At 49.2% G+C, this 11,248-nt stretch overlaps 2 protein-coding genes across 2 annotated transcripts; one reads left to right on the forward strand and one right to left on the reverse strand.

Annotated features, from left to right (window-relative positions):
- Positions 1-930: 930 nt before the first annotated feature.
- GEMIN4 (gem nuclear organelle associated protein 4) lies at positions 931-7,254 on the reverse strand. Its single transcript, XM_043585513.1, has 2 exons — positions 7,163-7,254; positions 931-4,284 (listed from the first exon to the last, which is right to left on the reverse strand). The coding sequence occupies exons 1-2, from the start codon at positions 7,170-7,172 to the stop codon at positions 1,121-1,123; spliced, it is 3,174 nt and encodes a 1,057-aa protein (XP_043441448.1). The 5' UTR covers positions 7,173-7,254; the 3' UTR covers positions 931-1,120.
- An 80-nt stretch (positions 7,255-7,334) lies between these two features.
- On the forward strand, positions 7,335-8,583 carry LOC122486062 (diazepam-binding inhibitor-like 5). Its single transcript, XM_043585529.1, has 2 exons — positions 7,335-7,445; positions 8,135-8,583. The coding sequence occupies exon 2, from the start codon at positions 8,185-8,187 to the stop codon at positions 8,446-8,448; it is 264 nt and encodes an 87-aa protein (XP_043441464.1). The 5' UTR covers positions 7,335-7,445; positions 8,135-8,184; the 3' UTR covers positions 8,449-8,583.
- Positions 8,584-11,248: the final 2,665 nt, after the last annotated feature.

Genomic DNA, 11,248 nt, shown 5'->3' on the forward strand with positions numbered 1-11,248 from the left:
GGTGTGGTCATGCTGTCAGTGTCTAGGAGGGCCTAGTTTATACCTTACTCTAACGTTTCTGGGGTTCCAAGAATACATGGTAGGGTCCTAGAGTTCAAGCATATTGATCAGGTAACTTTTGGTGCTTTCTTCCCTTCCTATGTAAGTCCCAATTAGAGGAATTGGGAGGGTTGAAAACCAAATGTAGGCCACTAAGCCAACCCACTTAAGGTGGGGGCGGGAACCAGAATAATGCCCCATTTTGAGTGAAGGTATGCACAGGAAGGTGACGGGGCATATCCTTTTCCTTTCCCTACCTCCCAAATTAAACGTCTCACCAACCAGTTCTCATAGTTCTGGGATATACCCAGACATGTTAAATTTGCATCTTCATGCTTCTGCACACACCACTGCCTGCTCCCACTCTTCAAAACCATGACAACTTACCCTAGGCAGAAGATAACTGTACCCATCCTTTATACGCATCTCTGCTGTGTTTACCAGACCTGGTTTCACACAGCCCCTCCTGGGTCCACTGAATGGAGTTAAGACCGTACTCCAATTCCGAAGTCACCCATTTACTTAAGGTTAGTAGTCTACCCCCTGACATTTAATTTTCTTGGTCCAATGTTCTTTTACAGTGGTGCAGGCTGTTTGGGCACACAAATCACACAGCCACTTGCTGGCAGAAGGGAGTGCTTTTCCTTGTTGCCCTTTCCAAGGTAGCACGAAATGACTCTGGAAAGGGGTTTCAGTGCAAAAGAACATACCTGGTAATTTTTCCACTTGGGTGATTTCACCTTTGGACTCATTTGCCAAATTCTAGGGTGGATAGGTCCAGTTATGAACAAGTTCCTCCCAGGTTGCCTTGATCTTTAAGACTCCAGCTGAGCCCAATGTCAGAGAATCTCTAAGCCTAGACTATTGACGAGAAAGACTCAAGAGACAGGATAAAACTCAGAAGAGAATTTTATAATTTGTACGTTATAAACATCTAAGAAACTATTTTCTTTATAGTTACTGCCATATACCTTCTTAGCTTGTGTACAATTTCACATAACTGAAAAGTTTATGTTTCTCAGCTCGACCCCTAGAGACCCCACCCATGTTGAGGGCCCAGCTGTTTTCTGATCTACAAAGGTCAGAAGTTGCTGATCTTCTGCAGCAGGGTTTGGCGCCGCTCCTCAGGGCTAATGTTCTCGGCGATGGACTTTAAGAAACGCTGCTCATTTACCTTCTGGAGCAAGGAACTAACAGAAGGGTTGGCCTTGCTCAGGGTTTCGTAGCAGGTGAGGATTTCCAAGGCCAAGACGTAGAGAGGTTCACACACCTCTTGGTGGACCATGGCCATGATGTGCAGAACATGACAGAATACCTGGGTATAAAAAAACAGGGTTTCCTGGGTCAGGTCCTGTTCTTGTCCTTGAGCCCAAGGGCCAACTGACTGTATCAACCTAACAGAGTCCAGGAGGTTGGTCAGACTGTTACAGAGAAGTCTGACCACATGGCTCCAGCCTTCCATAGGAAGCCAATTACGACAACTCTGGCTGCAGAGAAACTGGAAGGCTCTCAGAAAGAGTACAGAGAGTTGGAGCTCCTGGGCAAAGGGCTTCAGGTTGAGCAGAGGAACAAACTGAATATATTCCAGGCTATAAGGGACATGTAGGAGCTGTTTCTCCAATAGTCTCCTGGTCAACTGGTAAAGGTACTGCCACTCCTGGGGGCTGCACCAAGGCATGACTTGTACCAGGGCCACCAGAAAGCCCTTGCTGAACAATCTGACCTCCTCAGGGTTGCCCACATCTACCACCAAGAGGGAAAGCATCTGCTCAGAGATGCTGCTGGAGAGGTAGCAGCACTCCATCCAGGCAAGAAGCCCTGTGCCTGGCCCGTACCCAGGGTGGGCCTGGGAGGTCCACTCGTCCTCAGAAAGCTTACAGATCTCAAAAAGTGTAGCCGGCACCTCACACTTGAAGTGGCCCTCAAAGAGGTTCTTCATTCTCAAGCGCACTGTCCAATCGAGCTGTTCCAGCTTCCGGTGGAGCCAAGACTGGGACTTGATCCATGTGTCCGGGGAGAAGGTCTCAGCATTAGCCAATACAATCTCACAGAGGATCTCCAGGATATGGATCACCAAATCCTTCCCATCCAAAGAGAGGCACCGCTTCTCTTTGGGGAGCTGCCAGTATTTGCTGAAGCAATCCAGCAGCTGGCACAAGCTGAAGATGAGAGGGAACGGAGAACAGGTCTGCAGCCAGTATCCCTCTAAAGATGCATTTGCTTGGAGAGTCTGGATGAAGATCTTCAAACTGAGGTCCACCTCTTTGACATCTAGCATCAAGAAGGGCAGGACGAACTCTTTTAGCACTTCATCTGGCTCAAGAAGAGCAGCAACTGGGATACCCTGGGGCTTCACAGGGGTCATGAGACAGCTCAGGAGCTCCAAAAATTGCTTTTCTTCCTTGGGTGTAGAGAACTTTCTCCAGACGGTTTCTTTGAGGCATGACACCACAAAATTGGTGGGTGGATTTGGACTCTGCTCTTCCATGAACCTAAGGGCAGGGAAGGCAGTGAGAATCTGAGCCAGGAACTTGTGAGTGCCAAGATTGACCACAGCCATGCTGCACATTTTCTTCACCGTGATCTCTGGGTACAGAATTACCAGGCGAGCCACAGAAGCTACAGCTTTAGCTAAGCCCTGTTCAGAGGCACTCTGTGCGAGCTGGTTAAAAGTTGTATTGAGGTCTTCCTGAAACCCGTCCAAGTAAGCCAACTTCTCAGACAGACCCTTTCGCCCCCAGGAGCGCAGGGTGCCTGATAGGACTTTATTTTTGTCTGGCAGTGAGAGGTCTACATAACATTCCAGGATCAGGCTGATCACTTGTTTGATCTGAGATTCAGGGATGGCTCTGTCTGTCAAGGTGACTTCCATCACCGTTTGCAACAGCTTTAACAACAAGTCCGGCTCTTGGAAGAGAGCCTGGTTATTTACCAGGCAGGCTAGCCACTCATCTGAGAAAGCCCACTTCTTCTCAGAAGCAAAAATGTAGCACATTTCCATATGCCGGTCCATCTTCTGGTCAATGATGGCCATGGCGATCGAGGCAGTGATGTCCTTCTCAAAGCCCTTGTTCTTCAGCACCCTGTTTGTTTTCTTTAGGAAGTCCCCTACACACTCTGCCAGCTCAGAGACCACCTGCCCCTCCTCCTTAGACAAGCTGGTGGAATCCAGGTAGAGCTTCAAGTTCTGGCTGAAGGAAGTCAGACTATCACACAGCCGGTAGCTGTCATAACTTGTCTCCTGGCTGCTGTTGAGCACGGTCTGCAGCTCCTCCCCCCACTCTCGCAGCAGGCTGCACATGAACTCCAACCCGATGAAAACTGTGTCGCTTGGGAGCTTGGCCAGGGAAGTCAGGCTGATGTCCCGTTCTGCTTCCTTTACCTTCTCTGCCAGTGCCTGTTGGTGATACGGGTTCTGGGTGTCCAAATTCCACACGGAGATCACCGCAGCCAGTTTGTCCAGATACACAGTTGCAGACACTTCCTGGGGGTCGTCCTCCATTAGTGCAAACACCGTCAACATGTCAGCCAAGTTGGCTAGCGCATAGCACTTCATCCCGGGGCACAGGATTCGATTTTGGATTTGTTTCAACCCAGTGAGCAACATGGCCAATAGGGGCATAGTAGGACACACATCTGGGTCTGACTTAAACCTCTTTGGAGGATGGGAGAACTCATCTGAAGAGGACAAGTACTTATGGGCCATTGTTCTAAACTGGGAGAGCAGGGGGTCCTGCTGATTGCCTTTGTGCTTTATCATTTCCCACCAGACACTGAGGAAAAAGGCCACATCCTTTGAAGAAGTGTCAACAGACATGTGCTCCAAAAAGTGCTCTAGTTCTGCACGGCAGATAGTGGTGGGCAGGGCCATCAGGAGCTGGATAAAGAGTCCAGAAGCTTCCAGAGACTTGAGCAGCTCAAAAAGCACTGTGTGATTGATGGTAGGGATCATGTTGACTACTGAGAAGAACACATCTTCCTGCCACCGAGTGTCAGTGTCAGAAGGGGTGACAGGGTAGGGCTGAAGAACCTTGGCCCAGATGATGATCAGAGCTTTCTTCTTCCAGGCAAAGGGCTGGGAATGTGCTGTGGTGGAGATCTCCCTTAAGGCCTCCACAATGGGCCGCCCAACATGCTCCCAGTCAGACTTTGTCAATTCTGCCAGTGCCTTGGGGTGGAACAGCTGCTCAGCGAGCAAGAAGCCTCCATGAAGAATAGTCATTTCTTCGCAGATATTCAAGGGTCCTGCACAGAGAGAAACCGAACAAGACAGAATGTGGTGAAAAATCTTTAAAATAATTAGGAGTTAGAGGCAAAGAGACATCAGTTAGTATAGGCTGGTTGTCATTATCAGAGTTGGACATGAGAAGGGTTCAGTGAGACTGGGAAGAAGGGATAGTTCCAAGAGCTGCTGCAGAGCTGGAGTCAAAAGGACTTGCCTGAGGAATAAAAAAGGACTCCCATACTCTCTAGCCTGGATTGGGAAGACAATGGGCATCACTGGAGGAACAAAGAAGAATCAGAACAGTTTTGGAGGAACCCACTGTTCAGTTTGGGTCATTTGGAGTTTGAGGTAGAACATTAAGGTAGAAACATCCTCCAGCAATGGAAAGGTGGGGTTGACACCCAGGAGGAGAGTCCATCCTGAAATGTAGCTCAGGGAGATATCCACCCAGAGGGGATCAATGGAATGAACAAAGTAAATGAGATCCTGCAGGAAAAGCGTGTGAAAGGGGAAGGGCTAGGCCCTCCAGCACAGGCTGGGCCAGCAGAGGATGTGGGGAGGAAGGCTGAGAGAGAGAGAGATATCACAGCAGTACCAAACTGCAGGGGCCACCAAGTGAGTAGTGTGGAATGTGACAATTGAGCCTCTAAGTAATGATATAGCCTAAGAGGGGCACAGGCCAGGGCTGTGGGCATAGAAGCAATCAGACAAGCCTTGCCGTCCTTCCTTTCCCTTACAGCCTTGTCTTGCAAACAGATTTCAAATGTTCTGCCTTTCAGGGAAACAGTTTACCCCATAGCTCTTTCTGTCAAACCAGAACAAGCTACTGAAGGCTCTGGTTCTCTGGTAGAAACCGAGAGGTCGACACAAAAAAATACTAGATTAAGAAAGAAAAGTTCTTCCTCCAGTGAGCCATGAATCAACAGACTTCTCAAGGAAGGCATTTTGGGATGTTTAATTAGACACAGCTTTAAATCCTAGTTCAACCATTTAAAAGCAGTGCAATCTTAGATTTCTTCTCTGAGCTTCCCTTCTGTGTATGTGGGGAAAATAGAGACTTCCTATTAGGACTGTGAGGAACAAGCGATAATATTAGCTAAGCCCTTGGCAGAGGTGGTTGCTGTTAGCTCCCGATTCCATCTCCCAGAGCTGCTGAGCGTTAAATAAGATATAGCTACAGTAAGCATCTGGCTACAAAGAGCCTGGTAAGTGCTCAATAAACGTTGATTCCCCCCCAAATCTTTCCATTGTTGGCAGGACCAGAACCTTGTCACTATTCTTTGCCTTCCCCAGCTCAATAATAGGAAAGGACATAGGTCTTCCTCAAGTAAGCTTCTTCCGGCCCGGAAACAAAATAGAGTACAAACACTACTCACTATTGAGTATTCCTGACTCCTCTCCCCTTTCCCAGGGCATGGAGATGCCACCCCTTCCTCATTCCCTCATGCCTCCAAGAACCCATCTTTCCCATTTATACAGGCCAGAAGCCAGCAAGTGAGAGCCTTGATTCAGATTTAAAAAGGTCCTGCCCTTCGACTTTAAGGGAGCAGCTAAAGGCAAAGGATTATCCAACCAACTGGTGAAGGCAATTCACCTGGACCCCCAGTGGTCAAGGCAGACTCCCACGGAAGATCAGGTTGCCTGAGGGGTCTCACTGGGGATTCTGCCCCTCCCCCCCCCTTTTTTTGGTTCAGGTTGGTCTCCTAGGACCCCAAAATATGCCCCCCATGATTCTGTGTATTTAATTTTATTGCACAATCAGTTCAGCCAAAATGTTTGGCCCCCAATACCCACTTTCCAGAGATGGTATGTTCACTGTGCTACCTGAAGGAGTTAAGTCCCAGGAGCTATCGGTTAACAGCTGGGCAAATCCTAAGTCTTTTTATTACTCCTGGTTAACTGGTGCTTGTAACTCCCTCCCTATGTTTATTGTTTACTCCGTGTCAGGCACTATGCGAGATTTTTGAATCTTCAAATCAACCTGCTGACCATTTCTGCTGTAGCGATGGGAACACTGAGATTCAGGAAGAGTTTGCTCAGAATGTCTCTACTACAGCGTAATGGGGCTGGGACAGAAATCACCACAGCTGCAGGGCTCCAAACTCTCTCCTGTTCCACCACTGAAGAGCTAACTGGGGATAGGACTACATTTCTACTGGCACATCTCGGGGTGCCTCACCCCAGCTCTCTCAGAACAGCCTCCTGGTCTTATCTCCGTAAGAGCATGGCTAGCAGGGTGGGAGGCTGGACAAGGAGCCACCGATTTATACTAGGTCTCCCCTCCCTTCCCGCAGACCCTGCCTGTGAGGATTCTGAATCAAAGGCACAGAAGTTCAAAAGTGCCCCTCGGCTGCTGCGGCCCTCCCCACAGCTGCTGGTCGCATGAACGTTAGCTGTGCACAAGGCACCGTACCAGACACTGTATACACGTGCTCTCAATCCAAAGGCCCCCAAACTGTGTGGTGGATACATTATCATCATCCCCGTTATATCTATGAGGACCTCAAGAGCGAAAGACGCTTGCTCAACAACTCGGTAGCCATTCAATAAATGAGACTGTCGGGGTATCCGGGATTCCCCCGGGCGTCTTCTGAGCCGGGCATTTTCCAAAGCACGTGCACAAACCCTGCCTGTCCACCTTCAGGAAAATCTAACTTCACAGCCGCTTCGCCCTTCACGTGGAAAGGCGTCCGGAGGGAGCAAGATGCCGGCCAAGGAGCTGCCGGGCCGGGGTTAGATCCCGGCCTCCCGACCCCCGGCCTCCAAGGATAACCCCGCCCTCCAAAACCCTCCCCAGCCCGGAGGTCTCCCTTAGCCCGGACCCGCTTAGCACCGCCCTCGTCCCCCGTCTCGGGACGCGGACCAGGAGGGCCGAGGACCGGCACCAGAGACACCCACCTAGGTCCATGGCGGCGACGCCAGCGGCCGTGAGGCCGCCCCTCCCCCGCGAGGCCGCGAGCGCCGCGCAGGCGCCACGGCACAATGGGCAGTTCCGGGGGGCGGGACAATGGGCCGCGCGCCTCAGCCCCCGCCCACAATCTCAGCCCCGGCTCCGCGCGGTCGGTCGCGATCCTCCCGCCGCTCCGCGCGCACGCGCGGTCCTCACCGACAGGTCAGCGGCGCCCAGGCAGCCCGGGCCACATCGCCCCCTACCGGCCCGAGGCTTCCAACCAGCCAACAGGCAAGAACTCGCGCTTCGTTTCCGCCCTGCGTGCCCCGCCCCGCCCCCAAACGTCCCTCCGGTCACTGGCCCCTGGGCTCTACAGCTCCCTTTGCCCGCGCGCTCAACACCGCTTGTGTTCAGCCCCTGCACAGCCCAGCCTTCTGAGTCCCAGTGGCTCCTACCCACTAGCTCCATCCCAGGTTCCGCTTTCGCTCTCATACAGTAACCCCCGGGATTACCCGCACTGAACGCCCTCCCCCGGCTGCCCGTTAACCAGCACAGATGTGCCACTCAGAGGCGTCTTCGCCTCTAGCGGGTCTGCCTGGTCTCACTCAAGACCATCTGCCCCCCCCCCCCCCCAAAGCGCACAACCCGCCCTCCCCCCGCTCCCCAGAGTGCCGCCTTCTCATAGCAGCAGCACAGCATCCTAAATTTTCTGGCATCATAATAGATGCCTGTGAAATGTTACTGGTTACTCTCCCCAGAAAATGCATTTTGCCAGCCAGAGCAATAGGAGGGGAGATCCAATCCAATGAGCCTCAGTTTGCAATCTGAACTTCATAAAAACACATTGGACTTCTCACTGGGAAGACACACATGGACCTCCCGTGTTCTCAAACATTACCGTCTCCTTTGCTCCCTTTCACTCTTCCGAGACCTAATTACTAGCCTCCAGTGTTTCTAACTCTCCATCTTCCATCCTCCAGTGCCAACTGTCACCTAGAAAAGACACAGGGGCCCGGCCTCAGTTCCCCCAATGTGCCAAGTAGAGTTTGAGATGGCCTGCGCTGCTGTCAAGCAGTTGAAGGGACCTGTGAGTGATCAGGAGAAACTGTTGGTGTACAGCTTCTACAAACAGGCCACCCAGGGCGACTGCAACATCCCTGCCCCACCTGCCACAGATGTGAAAGCCAAGGCCAAGTGGGAGGCATGGAACGAGAACAAAGGGATGTCCAAGATGGATGCCATGAGGATCTATGTTGCCAAAGTGGAAGAACTGAAGAAAAATGACAGTGGATAAGGAGGAGTGCCAAACAGAATGAAGTGGCATGGCTCCTCTGGTAGGGAAAAGGGCTTCTTAAAAGTCTGATGGCTGAAATGTCATGAAGCCATAACAACTGTAGCTGAGAGACCTCAATAAATCACTTAAACTGCATGAGAGTGACTGTTTGCTGACAGGTGATTACACTCAAAGTCACTGGGAGAATCCTGGGGAGGTGTCCAAAAATATATGAAAACAGCCTCTCCACTAGGGAAAGTTCCATCAAAACTGGCTTCATGTAGGATTCTAAGAGCTCCCAGCCTTCCTATTCCCAGATAGATATTTGGCAGGAGTAGAGGGGTTGGGGGAAGAATCATGCTATGGAAATTGCCCCAAGATTTGAGGTCAGTCACAAAGACCATTCTCCAGAGGCTAGGCCTCTCAGGGGAAAGGAGAAGGAAGGAGGAGGCTGAGGCTCCTCTCTCTTCAGGGGTTGTCTGTTCACTACTAACCCAACATTACTGAGGGGAAAGGGTCTTTGTCTTCCAAAAAGCTCAAGTCAAGTCCTACTTCCCAAAGCCCCACTGGAACATAGGCCTGATGAAGTCAATTATTTGAGGGAAGTCAAACATTTAGTGACGTAATTGATGCATGACAACATAGCAGATGAGAAACACCGAAGCAGATGGTTTCAAAATCCCAGCCTCTGAATGCAACCAAAATTTCCTTGGGATTAGTCTGCAGTTAACCCTGCTTTCTGCTTGCATGTCAGTAGGACAAGATGTGTACATGTAAATGAGTTTATTTATTTGTTTATGTTTGTTTATTTTTGGTAGTGAGAGAGTGCAAGCACAAGCAGGGGAGGGGCAGAGGGTGGGGGACAGAGGATCCCAAGCGGGCTCTGGGTTGACAGCCTGACACGGGGCTCAGATTCAAGAACCGTGAGACCATGACCTGAGCCAAAGTTGGACACTCAACTGACTAAGCCACCCAGGCACCCCCGAATTTGTTTCAGAAAGACAACCCACCCCTTGACCCATGCAAAGGCCAAAGTGCCTGAGCTCAGCTTCCACTCCTTAGTGTTGATTATCACGGAGGCATCGATGGACAAAAAGTGCACTGGGATATGGAGTGCTATTACTAAAGACATTTCAGAGAAAAGGCTCTGCTATGGCATGGAACTTCCCAATACTTTTCCTCAAAAACTATTTTCACAGATCATGACATCAGGTCAGCTCCAGTTCATGAAGGACCCTTAAACAATAGAAGCAACAACCATAAAGACTTCGGAGGACAAAGGAAACCAAAGATCTTTAGGATCTTCTGTTCATGTATTTACAGGAAGTGGCTATAGACTAAGTACAGATATTACTTGAGAATAAAGTGTCCCCAGGACACCAGTGGTGTCTGTGACTAAAGAACTATTGTAACTATAAACTGGGCAAATAGTTTATAGTTGTACAATAGTTGTGCTGTCCTCTCTTCTTTGGAGGATATTATAAGCACATTTTGATGCTTTTAGGACCCAGATTCACATTAAATGTGAATTACTTAAAAATAATAATAGAGGGGCATCTGGGTGGCTCAGTGGGTTAAGCTTCCAACTCTTGATTTCAGCTCAGGTCATGATCTCACATGTGAGTTTGAACCCCACATCGGGCTCTGGGGTGACAGTGCAGAGCCTGCTTGGGATTCTCTCTCTCTCCCTCTCTCTTTGAACCTCCCCCACTCTCTCTCTCTCAAAACTAAACAAACTTAAAAAAAAAGAAAAAAAAAAAAAGAGTATCTTGCTCCAAAATATGGTATAAACTCAGGAGTTGTAGGTATAGCCATACCATTCTGTAAATCATTATATAAAACCTGATAAAGTAAAAATACACCATAGTTAGGACTGTAGAAAAAAACCATAAGATGCATTATTTAAAAAAAAAAAAAAAGTGGGGCATCTGGGTGGCTCAGTCAGTTAAATGTCCAACTCTTGAATTTGGCTCAGGCCATGACTGTAGTGTTGTGAGATCATCCCTGTGTCAGGCTCTGCACTGAGCTAGGAGCCTGCTTAAGATCCTCTCTCTCCCTCTCTCTCTCTTTCTCCCCCAGCCTCTGCCCCTCTCCCCGCTTGCCTGCACTCTCTGTCTCCCTAAAATAAAATTAAAAAAAAAAGAGAATCTCTCTCTCTGCCCCTCCCCTGCTGGTGCACGCACGCATGTACTTTCTCAAAACAAAACAAAAAAAAGTATGTACACAGTGTGTTAAAATTTTTGGAGGAATGGGAGAACATAAGTATATTTGTATGCTTAATAAGTAGGAGGCAGGGAGAATGGGATTGATGGGGACAGGTAGGAGCAAGACTTTTCAAAGTATACCTTTTTATATTGTTTCGATTTTTGAATCATTGACTCTATTATCTTATAGAGGCCTGAGGCAAAAGTATTTGTTGATCATTAAGGCCGGAGTAAATTTCCTATGAACTTCCCAAAGGAAAGGTAGGAAATCTTAGACCAAACTGCAAGTTCCCATTAACTCTCACCATAAATTTCAGTGCACAAATTGGAGCCCCTCCTAAAAACTCTGCTAAGCCACAATGGCAACATGTGACAGGTGAGATGGGCAGAAAGTCACATAAAAGAGCAGTGAATATCCACAGCTTTGCTAATTCCACCAAGATGTCAAACAAATATGGACTTCATACTAACTCTCTGGCCTAAGCTAGGGGAACTCTTGCAACATAGCCATTCTAAATCTCTCTGGATTTAACCCAAGGGAAACTTGAATTTAAACTTAATATGCTAGGGGCGCACCTGGTTGAGCATCCATTCTACTTAGGCTCAGGTCACGATCT

This window comes from Prionailurus bengalensis, chromosome E1, assembly GCF_016509475.1.
Source record: "Prionailurus bengalensis isolate Pbe53 chromosome E1, Fcat_Pben_1.1_paternal_pri, whole genome shotgun sequence".
NCBI classification, from domain to species: domain Eukaryota; kingdom Metazoa; phylum Chordata; class Mammalia; order Carnivora; family Felidae; genus Prionailurus; species Prionailurus bengalensis.